Source organism: Pyricularia pennisetigena, assembly GCF_004337985.1.
Source record: "Pyricularia pennisetigena strain Br36 chromosome 4 map unlocalized Pyricularia_pennisetigena_Br36_Scf_6, whole genome shotgun sequence".
NCBI lineage: Eukaryota > Fungi > Ascomycota > Sordariomycetes > Magnaporthales > Pyriculariaceae > Pyricularia > Pyricularia pennisetigena.
This window is the reverse complement of record NW_021940918.1, coordinates 3,911,702-3,933,878: the sequence shown is the minus strand read 5'-3', so window position 1 is coordinate 3,933,878 and position 22,177 is coordinate 3,911,702. Positions and strand designations below refer to the sequence as shown.

At 53.5% G+C, this 22,177-nt stretch overlaps 10 protein-coding genes across 10 annotated transcripts; 2 read left to right on the top strand and 8 right to left on the bottom strand.

Annotated features, from left to right (window-relative positions):
* Positions 1-29: 29 nt before the first annotated feature.
* PpBr36_06751 (uncharacterized protein) lies at positions 30-641 on the bottom strand (the record flags this gene model as incomplete). The annotated part of the gene is made up of 1 exon (XM_029893894.1): positions 30-641. One exon carries the CDS (start codon positions 639-641, stop codon positions 30-32), a length of 612 nt encoding a protein of 203 aa, XP_029745913.1.
* A 21-nt stretch (positions 642-662) lies between these two features.
* Positions 663-1,142, bottom strand: PpBr36_06750 (uncharacterized protein; the record flags this gene model as incomplete). Its single annotated transcript, XM_029893893.1, has 1 exon — positions 663-1,142. One exon carries the CDS (start codon positions 1,140-1,142, stop codon positions 663-665), a length of 480 nt encoding a protein of 159 aa, XP_029745911.1.
* A 2,911-nt stretch (positions 1,143-4,053) lies between these two features.
* PpBr36_06748 (uncharacterized protein) lies at positions 4,054-7,003 on the bottom strand (the record flags this gene model as incomplete). The annotated part of the gene is made up of 2 exons (XM_029893891.1): positions 4,054-6,644; positions 6,967-7,003. The coding sequence occupies 2 exons, from the start codon at positions 7,001-7,003 to the stop codon at positions 4,054-4,056; spliced, it is 2,628 nt and encodes an 875-aa protein (XP_029745469.1).
* PpBr36_06749 (uncharacterized protein) lies at positions 4,240-6,792 on the top strand (the record flags this gene model as incomplete). Its single annotated transcript, XM_029893892.1, has 1 exon — positions 4,240-6,792. The coding sequence occupies one exon, from the start codon at positions 4,240-4,242 to the stop codon at positions 6,790-6,792; it is 2,553 nt and encodes an 850-aa protein (XP_029745468.1).
* A 2,486-nt stretch (positions 7,004-9,489) lies between the features above and the next one.
* Positions 9,490-9,903, bottom strand: PpBr36_06747 (uncharacterized protein; the record flags this gene model as incomplete). The annotated part of the gene is made up of 1 exon (XM_029893890.1): positions 9,490-9,903. The coding sequence occupies one exon, from the start codon at positions 9,901-9,903 to the stop codon at positions 9,490-9,492; it is 414 nt and encodes a 137-aa protein (XP_029746014.1).
* A 769-nt stretch (positions 9,904-10,672) lies between these two features.
* On the bottom strand, positions 10,673-11,710 carry PpBr36_06746 (uncharacterized protein; the record flags this gene model as incomplete). Its single annotated transcript, XM_029893889.1, has 1 exon — positions 10,673-11,710. The coding sequence occupies one exon, from the start codon at positions 11,708-11,710 to the stop codon at positions 10,673-10,675; it is 1,038 nt and encodes a 345-aa protein (XP_029746193.1).
* Positions 11,711-13,397: 1,687 nt separating this feature from the next.
* On the bottom strand, positions 13,398-14,906 carry PpBr36_06745 (uncharacterized protein; the record flags this gene model as incomplete). Its single annotated transcript, XM_029893888.1, has 1 exon — positions 13,398-14,906. One exon carries the CDS (start codon positions 14,904-14,906, stop codon positions 13,398-13,400), a length of 1,509 nt encoding a protein of 502 aa, XP_029746202.1.
* A 1,082-nt stretch (positions 14,907-15,988) lies between these two features.
* PpBr36_06744 (uncharacterized protein) lies at positions 15,989-16,627 on the top strand (the record flags this gene model as incomplete). Its single annotated transcript, XM_029893887.1, has 1 exon — positions 15,989-16,627. One exon carries the CDS (start codon positions 15,989-15,991, stop codon positions 16,625-16,627), a length of 639 nt encoding a protein of 212 aa, XP_029746205.1.
* A 322-nt stretch (positions 16,628-16,949) lies between these two features.
* PpBr36_06743 (uncharacterized protein) lies at positions 16,950-19,426 on the bottom strand (the record flags this gene model as incomplete). Its single annotated transcript, XM_029893886.1, has 3 exons — positions 16,950-18,078; positions 18,213-18,429; positions 18,532-19,426. The coding sequence occupies 3 exons, from the start codon at positions 19,424-19,426 to the stop codon at positions 16,950-16,952; spliced, it is 2,241 nt and encodes a 746-aa protein (XP_029746206.1).
* Positions 19,427-20,265: 839 nt separating this feature from the next.
* On the bottom strand, positions 20,266-21,944 carry PpBr36_06742 (uncharacterized protein; the record flags this gene model as incomplete). The annotated part of the gene is made up of 3 exons (XM_029893885.1): positions 20,266-20,327; positions 20,435-20,521; positions 20,630-21,944. The coding sequence occupies 3 exons, from the start codon at positions 21,942-21,944 to the stop codon at positions 20,266-20,268; spliced, it is 1,464 nt and encodes a 487-aa protein (XP_029746207.1).
* Positions 21,945-22,177: the final 233 nt, after the last annotated feature.

Sequence of the window (22,177 nt, the reverse complement as noted above, 5' to 3'; positions counted from 1 at the left end):
CTGACCCCTAACTGATAATCACACCACCACTACCAGCGTTGATTCAGTTCACTTGGACTCACGATTCTTCCGGGCGGTCCTTCGCCGGGTACACTTGCGTAAGCCCAGGCCGGGAACTGGTTTTGGCTCGGGGAACTGTGCATCCCGTGACTTGGTGCGGACTGCCTGTAGGACCCCGACCCCTGCGGCCGCTGATACTGCTGGTAATTTTGCGACGCTTCCGAAACCAGCTGTGCCGTAGTCCTCCAGATCGATGTGCCGCCCTCCACGAGGGCAGACAATATCCCCTGACCCTGCTGGGGTCTATGTCCTCCGTACGCCGGAGGCGCGCCGGGCTCCCAAAAGTACCCTCCCTGGGGACGCTGCCACGACTCCTGCTGCGAGCTCGCGCCTGAATACCCCGCCCGGGCGTGCGGGTGCCCGGACGGACCGTTGTGCGAATGAGCATGGCGAGGCGGCGATTCGAAGCCCGCCAGGCCGCCGCCGTGTCCAGAGCCCGAGTGCCCTTCGTAGTCATACTCTACGTACGGGCCGCCGTAATGCGAGTCTAGACCGCCGTGGCCGGATTGCGAGTGGGCACCACCGCCGTAGCCAGTCGCCGCGTGGGCGCCACCGCCGTAATGATACTGCTGCCCGTGCATGTTGTTGGACACGCCGTTTTCTTAATCCTCTACGGCCTGTATCGCCTGCTGGGAAGGCGGCACATCGTTCTCCCACGTGTCCGGGTCTTCCGGTGCATAGGACGGATGCGGAACCCACTCCTGTTGCGGACGTGGTGGTGACGAGGCAGCGGCGGGGCGTTGTGCTGGTGCCATCACCTGCGAGATGGGGACATCTGGTCGTATTGGTCTTGCTATGGATGGCGCCGTGCCCGGTGTCTCGACAACGATCTCCCCGTCCCAGTTTACATTCTTGGGCGGTCGCCGTTCCTTGGGCCGTAGGTTCCTTAGATCCTGCTTCTTCTTCTTTGACCTCACTTTGTCCCAAAGAGCCGGGCTGCGAGCCACGATGTGGCTTGGACCATCGCTGTGGCTTAGTGACGAGGCCTGGGCAGCACTGATATCCCCGTCTTGCAAGGGCTTACCAGTAGGCATGGCCGCGGCGCCGACCGCAATACAAGAAATGACAAAATTGACAAGCATTGTAGGCAAAAAAAAAGAGAAAGCAAAAAAAAATGGATGACTTGAAATCAATGGAACACTTTTTTTCTTCAAAATCGGGGGGGCATGTTAACAAAAAATAAGAACAAAATAAATATCACTCAAGTGAGCAATAGAACCAAAAGTCGAATCAGGAACAAAGAAACGGTATGCAAGTTGCATTAACCTTTTTTTCTTAAGCGGAATTACTTGCTGCGAGTTATGTTGACTTGCTGACTTCAGGTTCCCCCTGTGGTGACCAAGGTTCTAACCTGCTGATCACCCTTTAGGCCAGTTATCCATCGCCAGCCCATTCATGTGTTCCACTTTGGTATTTAGACTTAGATTGAGTCAACCGACTCAAGCCGAAAAGCTTGCGTTCTGCTTGAATATAGCTTTATTTTTAGCACGTTCGACTCATTAAACCTCAGTTCATCCTATCGGAAACGCGGCTTTGGTCCACGGAACATGACAACCGGAGATGGAGCGAGTCGGGACACGTTCAATTAATTGGGTTCCCTTACTATAGTTGACCGACAGTGCTTAAATACAATATTTGACCAAAGCCATTGTCGTAGCTCAGCCCCTTGATGTTTTATTCATGTTTCCAGGTTCTTCCTTCTTGCATGGTACCCAGAACATTCCTCAAGAGCTTTACCGGTAGTCACCAACATCCAAAGCTTCCAACATGCAGTACTTTAATAAGCTATGTCCTTGTGTTCTTTTTACTGAGAACAAATACTTCAACTAGCTAGACCACTCTGGCTTTCTTTTACAAGTCTCAAAATGATGGGATTGCAAGTATTTCAACACTGGGGCTGAATGATTACATGCTAGGTCCTGCTTACATCTATCGGTTTGAAAGGCTAAATTATTTGCTGATTGGTCCGCTGCATGCGTCAGCGCTGACGAGTCTTCGGCCTACTTTCCGGGGGCAGACAACCGCATTACTGGAGCCCAATCTGGCATTGCATAATGGAGCAAAATTCAACATCAAGCTCTGCGAAATGCACATTGAAAGGTGAATTGACATCAATGCAATGCTAGTAAACTGTTTGTTTTACTCTTCGGCTTATCAACGAGTCAGTTCCGGGCCTCATTGTTCAAAGGCAAGAGAGAAAGATTAAGAAGAAAAAAAAAAACAAGTTTACTAAAAATAAGCAATCGTCTTTTCAGAATCAATAGCCCCTCAGGATGACTACGATACGAACCTTGAGGGGACTAATAGATTGGAAGCCCATAGCATGATCGTTCATACGGAACTGCAATTAATTGAAACTTAATCAGATCTTGGTGTTCGCCCGAGTAGTAAAGGCTGAACGATAACGACCTACTCGTAGGTTAAGCTTCGCGGACCCCCTTGTCAAACAGAGGGTCCCTGACAACTGAATCGCCTCATTTAATATGTGAATTTGGAAATCTTACGACTTCAACGGTCTATACGTCGACAACCACAAATCCAGAATTTCTTTTTTTAAAAAAAGGTTAATATGTGGGAAGGCGAGTAGAGCTCTTTGTACGAAACGGCAAATATTGAAGAGAAAATTGTGCGTGTTGTTACAAACAATGAAAATCAGGTCGTCCATTAAGATTGCACAATAGAATGCTGATAATGTGAGTACAGTGTTATTAACACCGTATTTACTGTTCAATCTTGATTAATAAATTGTTTTTTATCGCTTGTATTGACCCGTACAATTTTTCCCCTAATTTTTACAATTCCGTATACAGGATTTTTACTCGTTTCCCCATACGCTGACCTATATTGGGGGGCTAGCCCCTGAGGGCTGGAGCCGGTGGCGCACCGGCTCCGCCACGTGCATCGGGATGAGCTACACACACGTGACAGCCGCAGTGTATACAACGGGAGCGCACTCCTCAGTGCGCAAGGCGCATCCTAAACAGTTCTTGACGCACACGAACGTACACGTGCAGTCTGAATTAGTGGTAGGAGAGCCATGTATTCAGGTAGGGTGCGCTATCTAGGCTAACGAGCGTGACAGTGCTTTTATGATGTGCACTGTGCTGACTAAGCTCCTCCGGTCATGTGATGCCAAGATCTATCTACTGCAACAGTTCTTACCCTTGTAGAACCTCAATTCTATCAACCCTGCACCCAGAAGTACGCCACCAAGGCAAGCCCCTTACAGCCTATTCCAAAAAAAAAAAAAAAAAAAAAAAAAAAACCAGGGCTTATGGTTGTCGGAACGCAGGCCGTTGAAATTTAGGGTCTTGATTTTTTGCATACAATTTACATACAAAGTCGAATGGTTCAAATTTTAGGGTTGATACGGATTTTAGGGACCCCTTGTCTGCCAGGGGGTCCGCGAAGATCAACGCACCAGTAATCACTCTAGCAGTAGTCCCAGAGGCAGTTCAACCAGGTGACGTCTCCTGTGCTATGGAGCTTCACCTCCACCACAACATGGTGCTGGCCATCCATAGCTACGCCTGGCTGGGCGACGACTCGACCAGGACATTCATCTCAACCTCAGCAAGTAGCACATGCTGTGCTGCAGTAGTCAGGATTCACCTCCACACGAAGTCTCGGATGTCAAATGCTTGGAAACGGGGCTCAACTTGTTTTCCCTCTGTACCTTCGTAAGCAGTTTGACCGACCCGAACTTTGTGGGTTGAAGCATAGTCTCCTCCATGGCACAACTCGGTGTAGCTGAGGCCGAAGGAGATGGCAGGAGAGTGGGGGCAGAGGCTAGAAGGTTTACCGATTTCGCTGCTTCCTCCACATTCCGATCAACCACTCCACCTCCCCGGAATATGGATGTGCGTGGGTGAAAAAAAAAAAAAGAAAAAAAGACATTCTCCACAAGCTGCCCGACTATGTAACCCAATTCCGTAAACCAAGTTACATTTTGCCATGCTTTAATCTCTGCCAGCGCGGGGAAGCGGGTCGACCTTATATCAATGTCGAATTCCCCCATGGGATTTTCGTAGTATTGAGATCGGTAGTTGGAGGAACATCCGAGTCGTTCATATTTCTTCTTGAACATAAAGTAGCAAACATGGCTCGCGCCGGAGCCTCGACTGCGACCGCGACTAACATGGTTGTCCGATCGGGTTGTGGACTCTGCTCGCTTCGATCATGGCTCGTCGAATCCTCTCCAGCGGCTGCCTGCTGGCAAACGTGCTGGCCGCCGACGCGCGCCTCTTCACCCCGAGCAAGGTGGCGGTCGGTACAGCACCCAGACAGGCCACCGGGCCGTTCGCCGCTTTTACCCTCAACGGCTCGCACCCCCTGGCCACGCTCGACTACGGCGTCGAGGTCGCCGGCTATCCGCGGTTCACCGTGTCCGAGATATCCGGCGCCGCGGCCGTGCAGGTCGAGGTCAAGTACAGCGAGCCGTTCGCGGCGCTCGAGCACGTCTGGTCCGACGGGCCGTACCCGTACCAGCAAGGGCTCGCCAACGCCTTCCGCGTCGAGACCTTCAACATCTCTGCCGCGGGCTCCGTGGCCAGCGGGCTGATCCAGGGCGGCCAGAGGTGGCAGTCCATCAGGCTGCTCGACGCCAGGGCCGACGTCGGCGTCACGTTTCAGAGCGTCGGTTTCGAGGCCACCGCGGGCGGGACCGAGATTGCCGAGATGCCGGGCAGGTTCAGCTGCGACGACGAGGTGCTCAACGAGGTGTGGGCGCTGGGGGCCCGGGCTGCCGACCTCGCGTGCGTCGAGTCGGGCACCCAGAAGGCCGTGTGGCAGGTCGATGCGGAGAAGGGAGTGCGCGTGGCCAGCATCCGCCCCACGCAGACGCTCCGAGCCGGCCTCTGGGGCAACTACACGCTCGAGTTCGACACCATGATTGAGCGTGGTGGGGTGTGGTGGTCGGTGGCCTGGCCGCTGGGTCGCTTTGGCGGTGTCCAACTGCAGCTGACGAGCGAGCTGCCCAACGCCACGACCTTTTCCAACACCAACACCACCCTGACGCCGAGGAACACGCTTAAGCTCGGCTGGGGCTACGGCTTTGTCAACCAGACCACCCTCACCTCGTACGACCTGGACATCTCCCGCGTTCCCTTTGACGTCGCCGAGAACAAGTGGTACCACGTGACGACCGTCCTCTCGCCCGACGGCTTCCTCGCCGTGTCCCTCGACAAGACACAAATCTTGGCCACGCACGTCTCCAAATACTACATCGGCGGCGGCCCCTTGACGCTGACGGGCAGCTTCGGGTTCGGCGCGTGGCAAGACCAAGCGGCGTGGGTGCGCAACGTCACGGCGACGGCGCAGAACGGCACCGTCGTCTACCGAAACCCCATGACGTCGTCCGACGTGCTCGCCGAGTACGGCGTCGAGACCAACGCGGAGGGCGTCTGCCTGGACGGGCCCAAGCGCGACCGCTTGGTCTGGCTGGGCGACTTCCTCCACACCATCCGCATCATGGGCGCCAGCACATCGCGCTTCGACCTGGAGCGCGGCACGCTGCGGTTCTTGCTCCGCACGCAGATCCCCCTCGGCATCTTGGACATCTCCCCCAGGATGGGCTACGACCCCGCCAGCGCCAGCGGGCCGTTCACCGCCTTTGGGGCCCAGCCCTACGGCCTCGAGGACTACCAGCTGCTGGGCATGGGCTCCCTGTACAGCTACCTGGAGCAGACGGGCGACGTCGCTTTTGTGCGCGACAGCTGGGCCCAGTGGCAGCTGCAGTTCGACTGGCTGCTCTCGCGCGTCAACCAGACCACCAAGCTGCTCAACTTTGGAAGCGCCTTCCTGGGGCCCGCGGTCGACGGCTCCGCCACCTCGTGCCTGGCCGTCCAGACCCTGCTCGAGATCGCCCACATCTCCAAGGCCGTCGGCGACGCCGCCTACCAGGCCAAGGCCGCGCGGGCCGCCGACGAGATCACGCGCGCCGTCAACGCGCAGCTCTGGAACGACGCCCGCGGCTTCTACTCCCTGTCGCTGGCCGACAAGGACGACCTCTCGGTGCAGGCCACGGCCTTTTGTCTCTCGTCGGGCGTGGCCTCGGACCCGCGGCGCATCTCGCGGTCCGTCGCCGCCCTCGCCGCCCTCGAGCTGGGACCGGCGTACAAGGACTCGTCGCTGGTCGACTCGACCGCCGCCGACACCAACATCTCGCCCAACACAAACGGCTTCCTCCTCGACGGGCTGCTGCGCGTCGTCAGCAGCAGCAGCAGCAGCAGCAGAAGCAACGGCACCACCACCGCCACCGCCACCGCCACCAAGCTCCTCCGCTCCCTCTGGCCCCGGATGCTGTCCCGCGCCCACGCCGACCGCCACGCTTCGGGCGCAAGCTGGGAGTACCTGACGCCGGCCGGCGAGCCGGGCCTGAGCCTCTTCACCAGCCTCGCGCACCCCTGGGGCGGCGCCGCCACCTACGCCCTGACGCGCCACGCGGCGGGGATCAGGCAAGCCGACGGCGTCGAGGGCTTCGGGTACCGCAGCTGGGTCGTCGACCCGGAGGTAGGCGTCGGTGGTCTCGGGCTGAAGCGGGTGAGCGCCCAGGTCCAGACGCCGAGGGGTCCGCTGGCCGTGGACTGGACGATCGGGCCGGATTCTTCAGGGAGGGACGTGGTCAATGTGCTGATTCGAGCCCCTGCTGGGACTCGAGGTGTTTTTAGGTACAAGGATACTACCCAGGTGCTGGAGGGTGCGGGTGAATACACACTCGCGGTTCCGGTTTAGCCTTTTTTTTTTTTTTTTTCTTGGTCATGGGGGAGCTGCTTCTTGAAACTTGTTTAACAGAAATGTTTATATCTATTTTCACGGTGCAACCGCATGAGCCCCTTTACCACACATTATATCGTACAAGTTGCAATTAAGAAATTTCACCATCAAGTTTCTATTGGATAGTCCCACCACGCAGCTCCGTATATCCGGCCGCAACGGAAACCATGCCCAAGTGGCAAACAGGCACCAAGTCGAACAATGCCTCTGTTAAAAGACCCATCGGTGACCCCGAGGTCTCCAGCCAAACTTCCTTTGTTTCGTCAGCAACCCGATATATATTGCATTGGGTCGTATAATTTCGGTAATTTGACTGTTTTGCGGTATCTTCTCACCCGCATACGTAGTTCAGCAAAAAAAAAAAAAAAAGAAAAAAAAAAAAGGAACTCCTGTACCGTTAACCGGCTCCGTTTTTGGTGCGTTTTGCACCCAATCAAAAACACGTATTAACTTGAACAATTATTTACATCTTGTTACGGCACCGTAAACGCACATTTCCGTGCATTGACGTGCCGACACTCCCGGGAACCTCGCGATTGGAATTGTCCTCCAAACGTCGGCGCACAATTTTCAGCCTTTCCACTTGTAGCGCATTCCAACGGTTCAACTTCCAAACGACCCCGGTTTCCGAAGAAACAAAAAAGCACATAACGGGGTTTATTAACACACTGACCATATCAGTACCCCGTCCATTGTTAATAATTGTACGCAGGTTGATTAGACCGTGAAGCAACCGAGTTAAAACGAGAGTTGCGTGTTGAAATCTCAGTCAACGTCACATATAATCTCTAAATTAACACGCTCACATTGTGGTGTTCCGAATTTTATCAAGTTGTTATGGTTACTATTATTAATTTTATTATTAATACCGCAGTTTGCTTTTATTGTAGCATTAATTTAATAAAGTATCTTTCTAAATGGTTTATATATTATGTCATTTCTATTTTCAATCTGTTGAATATGTTCATATTTAATCAGTCAACTATAACTGTCACTCTTACCACATGTCATGGTCAGGGTAGGCATAGTACGGAAGCCAGTTTGTTAGCGTTTGTCAACCAAGATTTTATTCTCAAGGGAAAGAATGAAATAAATCAAATTCTGATTTTAAGGCGACACGGACAAAAGGATTTGTCCTAAATGGGTCGTCGGTCAGTGGCCAGGGTCAGGGTCTGGTAATTGCAGGGTCCAAATGTTACACTACTGATATATCCCTGGCCGTAATAAGTTCTACCCGCGACGCGTCAAATTTAGCAGCTTTTCAGTTTCCTTGACTTGTTTTTAGAAAAGAGTATCTGCTTATAGGTGCTAACTAATAAGTTTGTATAATGTACTTACCCTGGTTCTAATACTTGAATATAAAAGCTTATGCAAATTGATAAAAAAAAAAGGTACATAATTAAACTTGATTTCAATTAATAATAGCAAATGGAATGCATAACAAAAGCTGCAATACTTATTAAAATCCCAATACAATACAAAAGCTATAGAAAAGCTAGGTTGATTTGGCTGATTGAAGTTTAACGTCTCCAGTAATCCACCCAACTTTTCATCTTTTATTGAAAAAATAAACTTCTGGTCAAATTGGAAAATTTGCAATTTTTATCAACATGAAAATTACCAACGTTTTTACTGTTATTTTCTGGGCCATTTCCGCTGCGATTTCTGTCGCCAGCCCTAGCACAAACCTCGAACAGGCGGATACATTATCAAAACGCTCCGACTTTAACAACGCGGACCAAATGTCTAAGCGGATAACTTGTTTTCACGGTTGTATGGACAGTTTATACTACAGTTTTCCAGTCGAAAACGTGCGGAGAAATCTATGTTACATTTTGTGTGGTTACTCGTTACCAGGGGAACCCAGGTGGGGTTAGGGGACATTCGCCCAGACAAAATACCGCCGGAATACCTGAGATAACAAACAGGGAGTTGGAATAGATATAATTGCGTTCATCTTCAACAATAGGATGATGACTAACGTGCAGTGGCGCACGGGCCAATTTGCACGGGCCTCAATCGTTGGTCTGGCGGGTATAAGACGGAAGGACGTTCAGAAGCTCTTCTCTAGACGGTTTCATAGAGGATATAGAATTTGAACCACTTTACGCAATAAAAACGTTCTGTTGATCGATCGACATTCCGAAAGGCCTATAAACACAGGAAGACCATGTTAACTACACGTATTCACGATGGGGGAAAATGTATTTGATCTCGTGAGTTTAAGTAAATTATATTTGAAATATAATTTATTTTACACAAGGCCCGCCGGTGACGTTACCAGTTTCCAAGTAAATGCCTTTTAATCTTTTTTAAATCCATCAAATCAAAGTGTTAATTCCCAAAGGCTGGAGGAGGCTTAGAGTATGCTATTACCAGAATTAAAAGTTTGTTAATTATTAAAACTTGATGTAATTTCATAATTACGTATAATATGTAATACTGGCCGCAAGTGGGTATAATATGGTAAGTTCAGCTTTGTAAACCCCTAATTAATATAATGTAAAACAATTTCGAGCTTGATAATCGCATTTACTCCCCGTAGTCACAACGTAGCCCAAGTGACACTTCTTACTCGGGGTGGGGGTTAGGCTCTTTTGCTGTAACCCCAGACCCAATCATCGACCTTTCCAACCCGGCCGTCGAATCTGTCATTTACCACCATTTCCTTGATGGTGGTGCTTTTTCTCGTCCTCCGCCCGTCCGTCCTGCGTACCGCCCCTCTTTCAACGACGGATCCGGCACAGTGTTTACCGGCTCGGCAAGTACCGCCTCTCCCGCCGATATTGGCGTGATGTCGAGTTTGAACCCACGCCCAAGGCCTCCGCGGCCGGGAACGGCTTTGCCTCGGACGATCTTGACCGGGACGATGACGTTGGGCGGTTCCCTCCCACGGTAGCCTTCACCCTCGTATAACATGATATACTCTTTACCCTCCTCGCCGTCAATCGAAGCGACTGGATTCTTGACGGCTGGATTCGGGTTGGGGTCTTGGACGATGGAGACACGGTAATAACTGGCCTTTGCTTGGACCGCAAGCAAGGCAACCAAGACCGATATGCTTTTCATTTTCGTAACGGTAAGGATATAAAGATAAAATCAAAAAGGTTCAACAAAAAAGGGGCTAGAAACAGAAATTTGAGAAATTTTAGGGTAATACCGTCAGGGTAATCGGGCAACTAGATTTAAGCTTTGCAGAACGACCAAGCATAACAACCTTTTCTAGTTGTTTGTAGCCCCTTTTTGCCCTTTACAGAATGTAATACTCCAGCTCACTTTGGTTTTAAAACTGTGAAAAAAAAAAAAAAAAAAAAAAAAAAAAAAAAAAAAAAAAAAAAAAAAGAGAAGTATCCTGCACAGCTCCGACACTGTAGAGATTCCAAAATTACGGAAAGGCCGAATGTGGGCCGCAATCTTTATGTACTTGTGTCATTCATGAGCTTCGGACGAGTAGCTCGATTGAAATCTGCAGCAAGGCTAATAATAGCCAGTTACTCAAGGACAGGGACAGGGCTTGGCGCCCACGCTACAGATGCATGCCGTCCGCATCTCATTACTCGAGGGAGACAAGTTCAAAGTGTTCAGCCTTCTCGAGGTCGCAGCTGGAATTTGATCGAGGCTGCAGTCGTCGTCGCAGTCACCGCTGTGTTGACACCCGAGGGCACAGTGGCTTTTTTTTTTTTTTTTTTTTTTTTTTACGAAATCAACGCATCATGATGCCCGCTGCTGCCTTGATAAATGACGTTTATTGCCTCCCCTTTATATATGAATGCTCAGAGGTCCCTGGAACCCGACGATCCTGATTCCGGCCTACCTGCGCCACCCGGTATGGAAAGGACTAGCGGCCTGGGATCGTTGCCAGAGCCATAACCGGCCGTAGGTCCTGGTAGGTCTCCATTTCATAATAACCTTCTTCTTCCTCCGTGATGCGACTGCCACTGCTATTCCAACCATGTGGCGCTGCCGCCGATGCTCTCTGAGCTTTGAACCTCTTGACTTCTTCGTCGTACAAGGCGTTCTGCATCAAGAAAGTCGAAACCAGGTGCACCATCATGCTGACGTCGTCGTCGAACTGGCTCTTCCTGTCCCAAGCACCGCCTCCTCCGTCGTCGACGAGGGACACGGGCCTGCTGTCCATCAGTATGGCAGAGAACGCCTTCAGGTGGAACAGCGTCCTTGACCTGCCGCCAGACTCCCCTTCACCAAGCACGGCCGAGAACATGTGGGCAGATATGTGGTCGACGGTTGCCAGCACCAGCGAGGCGCACATGATGGCGGCTATGCGCTCCGGGCGACTTGTCTTCACCGCGCCCTCCTGGTTCGCCTCTTCCTGCTCGACGCGAAGTGCAACGACTTCCCCGATGGCGAGGTTGTAGTGTCGCAGCAGCCTCCCGAGGTTGCGGGCCCGCTCGGCACGGTCCGCAGCCGGCCAGTATGAATCCCGCACCGCATAACTCGCGGCCAGGACGCCCTGCCGCACGCACGGCTCATATACGCTCATCTTGATCACCAGATCCTCGGCCCCGGGGCTGCTGAGGATGAGACCCAGGCCGCTCATCCGATAGCCCGAGTAAAAGTGAAACATTTCGAGCTCTTGACGGGTCAGATCGGGCAGCAGGGACGGCCGGGCGATGGTGGCGCTGCCAAAGCCGTGTTGCTGCGGTGGCCTTGATCTCTTCGCCACGGCATTGGCTGGAGGGAACTCGCAGTCCCACCCGGCCGCGACACACCCGCCGCATTTCGGCCTGGCCTCGTCGCACTTTTTCCGTCTTTGCTTGCAGGTCAGGCAGCCGGTTTTGCTTTTGGTGTGACCTTTGGCGCCCGGTCGCGTGAGTTTCGGGGCCAGCCGCTGCTTGATTCTGCGCCTGTCTTGCATTTCTTTTTTTTTTTTTTTTTTTTTTTTTTTTTTCTTTTCTTGTGTGCCTTGGGGGAAATGCAAATACTGCCTTGGTACACTGTGTCGGTATGTCAAGTAGGCATAGATATTCTCAGATCACGAGCAGAAGCAAACTGAGGATTGGAAAATTGTGGCGTTTTTGTTTTGGAAAATGGGTGCCTGCGATAAGCTTATGTTTACGGTAGGATTCGGTGGGATAATTGCCGCCCACCCCCTGGAATGTGGAACCCAAGTAGGTCAGACAGCAGACAATTACTGCTACTGCTAGACTAATTTACCCAGTTAAAATTCTCGGTAAGCTTGCACTTCAACACCAAGGTGTGTTTGCTTGTGCGGGATTTACCACCTCCCCTGCAACCAAAAAGTTCGCGATTCCAGCTCGGCTTACCTTACGTCATTCTACAACATGCGTCTAGGGTACAACGACGGCAAGACCCTTGACATTTAACATCAGAGGTGATCAACCTGGACGTCAACTGCCGGTTCGACGGTCACTGAAGCAACGACTACTTTGTAGATCTAAGAGTTCGGGATGGACCGGGGACCTTAATTGCAACAAAATATTGCTAGAGTACTGAATTTATTTCTTTGACCAGTTGCACAGATAGTGACAACATCCCTTGCCTTTTGGATGCATTTGGTTTTGAATCTGCTTTGAGGCTATCACGGCGGGACAAAACTGAACTTGGAAACACATATCAAGGAGGGAACGCTCTCAAAGTGATTACGGGCGAGCTTACTTGTCATGGCGGGCTTGATCTTGACACCTCTGGCCCAGCATCCATTCAGAAATCCGTTAATTTATTACAACAACCAAGGACCTAGAACTTGGAGACTATTCGCGCAGGAATGCATGATCTACGGAACCTGAGCAGGTAAATGGGTACATACCTACCTCACCCAAAAGGGAATGGTCAGGGCATACCGGGTACGTGTCGGACATTGTTCAACATGGTAAACGAGAAGAAGAAATGGTCAAATGTACTCTGATTCCTATATACTTTCCTTAATTTCTACATATTTACGTAACCATAAAAAAACAAGGTATGCCAGATGGCAGAAAAACAGCCTAAAAGTTCTACAACATTGCCAAAAGATTAACTCCGGCGCCGAGGTTCGAACTCGGGTCTTCAGGGCGCTTTTCAGAGATGTGCTGAAAACCTGATATGCTAACCTCTGCACTACGTCGGATGCTTGGTTGGTTGGTAGTTGACCATTCCATGAGCAAATAAGAAGGAGGAACGGCTAGAGGGGTTATAGCAAACGGCAGGTGGCAAAATCACTTTTTTTTTCCCTGGGATCTGAGCTCAAGGTGAGATTTTTTCCCGAATTTCATACGACGCTAGGGAAGGGAAAGAACGCACAAGAGCCCATCATGGAGACGGGAGACTGCTTCCCCGGTGGGTTTCCGTTCCAGAAGCTTGGCCCTTGTGGAAAATGGGAACGAGCGTTCTCTTTTCTCTTGCTCCAGTCTTTGCCATAAAAAAAAGGAAGTCGTCCTACAAAGTCGAAAAGGGCCGTATAAGACCAGGCGAGGAATTCAAAGAGTCTAGTCCACTTACGAGACTTATTGTTGTGTACAGTTATCTTTTTCTTCATGTCGAATTGTCGTTAGGTTTGGTCCACTCCATTCTCATATCATTGTTGTACTCGTCCCACTCCTGCCTTAATCTTCGCCCTCCCCATCCTCTGGCGCATGCTGGAATGATATGGTCGGATCGAGGGCCACCATGGCATTCTGCATCACCCGCACGACGGCCTGCAGGTACCGTATCGCCAGAGCTTGATTGTCGCTGATGGAACCCTCGGCTTCGTCGGCGCCATCGCATTCGGCCAACAGTGTCTCCATGGCTTCGCAGCCTTCGGCCGATATCTTGACGTAGTCGGACTGTAGCTTGTTGAGGAGGAATTCGCGGAGCGATTCTATCAACTCTTCGTGTTCTGCTGGCGACGGATCTGCGAGGATAGCAGCGAGACGAGCTACTTTCGCAACGTGATCCAGCCCCTGTTCACGCAGATAGGCCTCGCAAAAGAGCCACAAGAGTGCGTCTTGGCAGTGCGCAAAGTCCCTCCTGAGCCCCTGCCGGTCGTGAATCCACTGCCGCGCACGGCCAACTACCGACCTGTGGCTGGACAGTGGATCCAGGGATATGAGGAAGTCGCGAGGTTTGGTCGGTCTTTTCTCCGTCGTTCCATCATCGGGGCTTTGAGTCTGTAGCCGCACGTGGACGTAATCATTGTGCAGATCATCCGACTCGGGCAGCACAAAGCCATAGGCCACCAGCAGCTCGCTGTTGGTCTTGAGCCCGTAGTTGTTGAAGATCTGCTCGCCTGGTTTGTAGCCTTGCCGGCTTCGGCCATTGACCAAGAGCCTACATTCGCCGGGCAAAGATTCGCTGTCCCAGGTAGCTTGGACCAGGGGATCGTGGTTCGCAATATCAAACAATGGCATCAAGATGGAAAAGTCGTCCATCTCACACCCGTCTAGGTACTTTGCATGCTCCCTCTTCAACGATTCCCAGACCGCGGGAGGAACTACCAAACTGGGCCGGAAGCTCCGGCTGGTAAAGATGCAGTAAGCCCAGCGGTACAGCAGCGGGCTGTACTCCCTCCAGTTCTCGAGGCCCGAGTCCCTCAGCGCCCGCCGACCCTGCTTGGACTCCCGGCCCGCGAGGTCGGCCATCTCGTCGGCCGCGACGCCGGCGTTGGTCCCAGCCAGCACAGAAGCATCCTCATCGGGCCAAAAGGGGGGCAGGTTCCAGGAAGCAAGGTGTTCTGGTTGCGGGAGGGAGGCGATGTAGGGGTGCCAGTGTGATTTGGGGCCAAGGAGGTACTGCTGGATCAGGAAGAAGCGGCTGACGACGTGCGGGGGGACATTTTGGAGGAAGTGGTCTGGGAATGCTGGTGGTGACTCTTGCGAGGATCCATTGTCTCCAGAGGTCGATATCGACAGTGGACTTCCCGTCAAGGCGTTGAGGACGGAGAGGGTGGTGGACAGGGGGCAGCTCACTATGGCGCAGTGACCATCCGCGTCCAGGGTAACCGGCTCCTTGGCCCGGAGCGACACATTAGTGATGGGATCATTATAGACTTCGACTGCAGGGTTTAATTGCCCGCCGTTGGCTTTATTCCATTCGACCAGTGCCGTAAAACGGTTGTCATGGGTGGCACTCATCGTGAGGGCCAGAAAAGTATATGCTATGTACAGAAGGATGCTAAGGTGGGGTGTGGAGAATGTAAAAAAAAAAAAAAAATCAACAGGGTGTTGTACAGTGGCGCGCGCTTGGTGTGGCCAAAGTGGAGCCCAGTGAAACCCCCACAGTAAAATCAGGCTGTCAATTCATGATTAAAGTTTTATGATTCCGCGCTCAACCTTGTTGTCACTTATCACGACACCTAATGCAGGAAGAGTTTACCATAATAGATAATCCTTGGAAGTATGTACTATGTACTGTGCAGTACAGTACCATGGTAGCTTGTCTCTGCACAAAATGCAAGAGTTTCAGAGTCCCAGAGTCCCAGAGATTTCTCGTTAGTACAAGTCTCATTTGTGGCGCGCTTAGGTGAGAACATCCTGTGGTTTATGCTGCTCGTCTAGCTGGACGCGACACCGCCAAGAGCGCCACGCCCAACATTGCCTCAAACTTGGCCCGCGAACATATCCACACGGGGCGCATCCTTTTCTGGGCTGAGCCAATCAGCCACAGATTGATGGAAGGCTAGATTAGCTGGGAGATTTTTTTAATCCACATTTCGTGGTCAGAGCTACCACAAAACCAAAAGGAATTTATTCCTACTGCGCCGCAGGGCTTTGATGTTTAACTGGGTTAAAAAAAGCAAAGGGGGGTCCACGGACACCCCTGAGACCTTGCTTGATACAGGGGGGCGCTTTGCTTGGCTACCTACTTCCGATCCGGGAATAGGTCAGCCATACCCTTGTTTTTTTTTTGAGTGGACTGGGCTGACGTGACAAGCGCAAACGAGAGAGGCATCCGGGACAAAGACAAAAATCAGTTGGTGGTTCCTTGGCGGTTGCATTGCCAGGCTGTGCAATTTAGTTTAAACAAGTTGGCGTGGTCGCTTGGAATTCAAAATATATAATTCGGTTTCCTTCCGGAATGATGTTTGCCACGATTTGGGGTTGATCCTTTGTTCCCATCGACATTTAGCGAACAACAGTCATTCGTATATGAGTTTCATTAATCAGTTTAATTCCCCAGTTCGCATCTAGTTCAGCGCCTACACAATCCATCGACCATGGCACACCACAACATCGGCGAGCACTCGCCCTTCCTCAAGCGCGTCCTAGTCCCATTTTGGGTGATTAGGATAATCATCATGGTGGTTAACATCGGCCTGCTGGCGCTGATGATCGGAGCCTTTGCGTACATCAACAACCGCCGCGACAAGTACAGCAACGAGCTGAACGACGTCCAGAGGGAGCTCGACGAGCTCAAGTCGGACTACAACGCCCAGCAGGCCCTCGGCGTCATCATCGCCATCCTGTCGGTGCAGATGGTCTTCATCGCCCTCTGCCTGCTCGGCGACGTCGTCTGCATCGTCAAGCGCACCCGCCGCACCCTGACGCCCAAGTTCTTCCTGGGCGTCAACGTCTTCCAGACGCTCTTCTGGCTCGTCAGCTTCATCCTGAGCATGATGGGCGCCAGGAGCGGGACCTCCATTGCCATCAACGTCATCGTCTTGCTTTCCTTCGCCGGCCTCCTCGTCTACGCCTCCATCGTCTTCCACCAGTGGCGCACCGGCAAGCTGCCCAGCCCCATCGAGAGCCACCAGATGATGGGCAAGAACAACGTCGAGACCGGCTACAGCCCGCAGACTAGCTACAACCAGCAGCCCCAGTACGGTGGAGCCCCTGCGCCCAAGCCCAACCAGTAGGGCTACTAAAGGATATGACTTTTTTACGACATGTTGTTTTTTTTTTTTTTATGGAGATTGTTTTGTTGCTCTGCTTTTTATGTCTTTCTTTCTTTGTTATTTTGTTGCTCTCAAGCAGCGAGAACTGATAGTGTTTCCGGTGCTTGCCGAGGTCATGTTTTGCTGGCATGAGCGTCTATTAAAGATACCCCTGAGGATAGCCACAAGTTGATGTTGTCATCAGAAAAAAATACATTCTCTATTGAAAAATTCACAGGGACCCAATGGTCTTTGTTTTGATGCTTCACCTGCGGAAAAAAAAAAAAAAAAAAAAAGTTGCGCCCTACGCAGCCAACGCCAATTGGCCGTCCATGCAGGGAACTAGGCCCTTCAGTAACGTCTGATTCATCTTTTCGAACTTCATGCCAGACCACTCCGGTACATCCTCCCATCTCTCATTCAACGACTTGCCCGTTAGCTTCCTTCCACCGTTCGCCTTTGAGGAGATGGCAAACACCTTGGTGACCAATACGGCGACGGATTCCCGGCTTGCTGACGCCTCGACTTCGACGTCAATGTCGTGGTCCACCACTGGGATCATGGTCCGCTGGCACGCCAGGTTCGTGTTGGAGTCGGGCTTGAGCGGGTAGCATCTCGTCCTGTTCCCGCTCAGCAGCGTCTCGGTCCGGATCCCACTGGCCCCTGCGCCGGCAAGCACCAAGACTCCATCCTGGACCCGGAGGATCCCTTCGGCGGTCCCGAGCTCGGCGTCACGGCCCAGCTTCTCCAGATCAGGGACGTGTTTGCCGTCATTCGCTCTCCTGTTCCCGATGGCGAACCCACCCTCGACGGTCCTCAACCCGTCCCGGAGCAAGCCCGCATCGTCCACAAACACCTCGTGCACCCTGACGTGCCAGTCGGGCCACCTTCCCGTCGGCGGCACCAGCGTCGTCCTGACCCTGACGCACAGGTCCCCCCAGGGCCACCACTCCACCGTCGCAGCCACGACCTCCTCATCCCGCCCGGCCCCCGTGCTCTCCACCACCCCCTTCACCAGCTCCCCCTCGCTGCACCACCGCCACTTGACCGCCCAGCTCTCCCCGGCATCCCTGCTCAGCGCCAGGCAGCTGTCGGGCGCGAGCTGCTGGATCAGCGGGCCCGTGGGGACCGAAAAGGCAAACGCCGAGGAGTAGGCAAACTTGCAGTACTTGGCCTGCGTGGCTTTCATGGGCCACGCGACGAACTGCGCCGCCGACAGAAGGAAGTGGTGGTTTCCCCCGTGGTGGTTGCACAGGATCTGCCCGGGGGCCGGGATCGCCTGCACGGGCTGCCGCGTGACCATTTCCGACGGGAAGGCGGCCTCGTCGGCAAGCCAAAACGGATCCGAGGAGGGGAGGGCGACGGCAATCAGGGTCTTGAGCGCCCAGTACGGCGACTGGGGGGAGTTGTAGTCCTCGCACATGAAGGCGTTGCTGTGGTGGTTGTTTTTTTTTTTTTTTTTGTTTCCGTTTCATCAGTTGGCTTTGGGGTCAGTACATCCGGCTTTGTGTAGTATTTTGATTTGTTTTAAACAGAAAAACAAGAGGGGACAGAAAGGGCCGCTCACGGATACAGCCAGCCGATATTCAACGTCCCCGTCGAGTCGAAAATGTCTGCGGAATTCCGGGACCACCACCTCAGGTGCCTGAGCAGGAATCCCTTGATGGCGCCTGGGCTGTCGAGCGGTGCAGGCATGTCGGGGACGTCGGCGAGTGCGAGGGCGGCAAAGAAGCCACCGCACGCGAACCGGTACGTCAGGGACCTTCCAAAGGGGATCGCCGCACCTGTGCACACAAAATAGCCTATAGTTAGTTTTCCGAACACTACCAGCCCCAACACCTTTCAACCGGGTGGGGGGCGGCTCCTGTCCTGTCCTGTCCACCTACCATCGGCGTCAAAGTACCGCCAAAACTCCCTCCCAAAGTCCCGCGCCTGCCGCCTATACATCTCTGCCCTCTCCGGGTCGAGATCCGCCGCGAACTTCACATAGAGCAGCTGGCTGAACTGGATGGCAAAGCTACCCGAGTAGTAATCCACCTGCCTGCCGGCACCGACCTGCTCATCGACCCTCCTGCGCCCGCCCCTGCGCTCGCGCTCCGCTCCGGCAGGCAGCCAGGGCCCGTCGGCGGTCCAGCCGCCGCCGAGGTAGAAGCCATCCAGCACGGCCAGGTCGGCCTGCATCTCGGCGCGGAGCAGCTCCGCCTCGTCGCCGACGACGCCGCAGACCTTGAGGAGCGCCAGCTCCGACAGCACGCGGAACCAGCGCCAGTTGTTGAGCGGCATGGGCTTCCCGACCATGCCGCGCAGCCAGCGCGCGACGTTGGCCCGCGCGCGCGCGTCCAGCGCCCCGTACAGCCGGTCCTCGGGCGCGGCCAGCAGCGCGAAGCTGACGATCTCAGCCTCGACCATCCGCTGGTCCGTCGGCGAGATGGCGCCCCAGTACTCGGCGTGCTCCGGGTCCGTGCCGGCGGCGAGGCCGGCGATCCACGGCCGCAGCAGCGAGTCGAGATCCGCGGGGGCCTCGGTCGGATTTGTGTGGCTGCTGCTGCTGCTGCTGCTGCTGCCCAGCAGGAGGGCGGCGACGGCCCATAGCGGGCGCGCGAAACCCTCGAGCTGGGCTGCCGTCTCGTCAAAGTGCGTGCCTGTCGCGGGCGGTAGTCGGATGCGGGCGTTGGAGGGCGAGAAGAATTGGTGGAGGGGCTTGAGCAGCGCGGTTGTGCCGGTTATGAAGTCGGCCCGTGTAAGCCAGGGGTTGTCTGTGAAGCCGGCGAGGGGTGGCATGATGCTGTCCTGATGGGCTTTCCTTGGGGCGGGGGTCAATGTTTTGGGATGCTCATTAAAAGAAGACTGAATGCCTAGCTAGCACACTATAGGCAAATACTTTGCTATGCCTTTTTTTTTTTTTTTTTTTTTTGCATCCTCAATGGGGCTTTGTCAAATGATGCATGCATCTGTGCGGAAATGTTGGCTTCAAATATTTGGAGGGGTTTTTTTTTATTTCAGTGCACCACTTTCAATGTCGTAGGTATGTTGGATTTGACTTCGGAGAACACCATGGCCAACAATCTATTGCTTGCCTCCGATGCCGTGAAAGAAGACGCACCAGATACAACATCTCTTGCGGGATAAATGTCGATCAAAATTGCACTAAAGAGCACATCCCTGGGGTATGGAATGGTAACTGTGATCCAGCAACCTGGAACCAAGGTCCATAGACGGTGCTAGGCGCTAAAGAGCACCGTCTCGGAACAAATATAATCTCAGCCGCAGCTTTTGAATACCCCAAGAATGACTACCTGTAGAGAGAGAGAGAGGAGGAAAAAAAAAAGCCCGTCAAAAGGTACAATGCAGAAGAAAGTAAAACCGCTTAAACCGCTGATTCTTCGTCTAGGTGGCTGAACAAATTTCCCCCGTTGATCAATGCTCCTTTCTCTCTTACTGAAAAGCACCTAATTAAGTGTTCATCCTCATCATATTTCCCCAAGATCGCAATTACGGCATCGCTTCTCGACACCACCTCGGCTCTGTGTGCAGAGTCGTATTCAACGCCATTTCACGTCGCACTCGGTGGGCCCAATCCCCCCAAGCGGTCAAGCCAAAAAGGCAACCCCCCGCCTTTTTCAGGACAGCCAAGCAGAGGCAAGCACAGGTACCCCGGCAAGGAAAAGGGAATTCACGGCAGCTGGCGAGCAAGCAGACAGAGGACCNAAAAAAAAAAAAAAAAGTCATTGTATCAGCGGGTTTGGTCGGAAATGGTCAACGGAAAGACAGGGAGTGAGCAGCACATACCTGCGCTATCCTTTAGCCAGTAGTTCACAGTCGGTACCAGGATCGGAGTGATGGCTGCGCTGATGCCAAGTAGGTAGTAGGCAAAGACTGGGGAGTAGTAGAAACAAATTTAAGTTTAGTCACTGATCCAGCAATCCCAGCAACTCATGACTTCAATAGTGTTCCGCCCGCCCTCCCAGGATGACACAAACTTACATTTCAGCCCGTCAGGGATGTACCAAACCATCAACAAGATATTCGCAAACAAAAACAAACACTGCACGACGGTAAATACCGCCCACGTCGGATACACCATGCACAGGGACGTGGCCAGCACGGCCGTGACCACAGACACTCCCTGCGCGCCCGTCGGGATGGTGTTGATCTGCGGCACCGTGTACGTCCCGTGCTTGGCGGCCTGGTCCTTGAGCCACAGCGCCATCTGGCCGTGCGGGTAGCTGCTCGACAGGAACAGCACGTAGGCCAGCACGCCCAGGCCGTACCACTGCCACCTCCGCTTGGCCAGCAGCGTCTTGAAGGTCTCGAGCGAAAGCCGCCTGGGCTCCTCGACGCCGACGTCGCGCATCCTCCGCCGGCCCATGGCGTGCTGCGCCTCGGTCATCCACCACGGCCTGCTGCTGGCCGGCATGCCCGGGAAGATGAAGTAGCCCAGCACCGCGAGCGGCAGGGAGATGCAGCCGTCCATGACAAACAGCCACCTCCAGCCCGACATGCCGCCCACGCCGTTGAGGTTGGTGTAGGCCGCCGCCTGCAGGTAACCGCCCATGATGACGCCGATGTTGTTGCTGACGAACCAGACGCCCGTCCGCTTGAACAGCTCCTCGGGCTTGTACCAGCTGCTCATGATGAAGAGCGAGCCCGACGCCACGGGCGTCTCGAGCAGCCCCAGGAGGAACCTCGTGCCGTAGATGTCGCCGGCCGACCGCAGCCTGGACTGCGCAAAGGTCAGGATGCTCCACAGCACCTCCATGGTCGGGAGGAAGTAGCGCGACAGCCTCGGCCGCGACAGGATCAGCATGGCCGGCACCTGGCAGATGATGTAGCCGACGTTGTAAAAGGCGCCAAACAGCGAGTACTCGTTGCCGTACAGCCCCAGCTCCTCCTTCATGCCCGAGACGTACGCGTTGTTGATGTTGCTCTGGTCCAGCCACTTGAGAAAGAAGGCGACGCATGTAAATGTCAGCAGGAAACAGTCGAGCTTGCGGAGGAACTTGCGCTCTTCTTCCGGATAGTGCCTGGGGTACCAGTCGAACATGTACACCCACGCCCACCACAGCGATTTCTTTGCTGGTTCCGGCGCTGTGGCGGCGGGACTGGTTTGTGCTTCTTCCACGTCGTCATTGTTCTCCGTGGCGCCGACAGCTGCTATGGGCTTTGTTGCGGCTGTTGCAACATGCTCAACATGGTCCTGAGACGCCTGCTCCTGCTGCTGCTGCTTTGATGCTGGTCCTGGAGCTTCCGCCATCTTGTGGTGGGTGTTTGTAGCCCTGACGAGATGATGGCAGAGCATGCAGCGACCACCCACTGCTGCTACTGCGGAGTGCCTTGTCGGAAGCACAAGTCAGTACTTATGATGCCCATCATGGTCGCATTGGCAGCCATCCCCCACGGGGCGAGATAGACCGACGATCTGCAGACCATGCAGCTTGAAGCCTGGTTTTTGAAAATCCCCTGCTTATGCTCGAGTCCAACTGGATAGGCTCTCAAAACCCCCCCAGCTTTTCGTCGCATTTTCCCCGCACG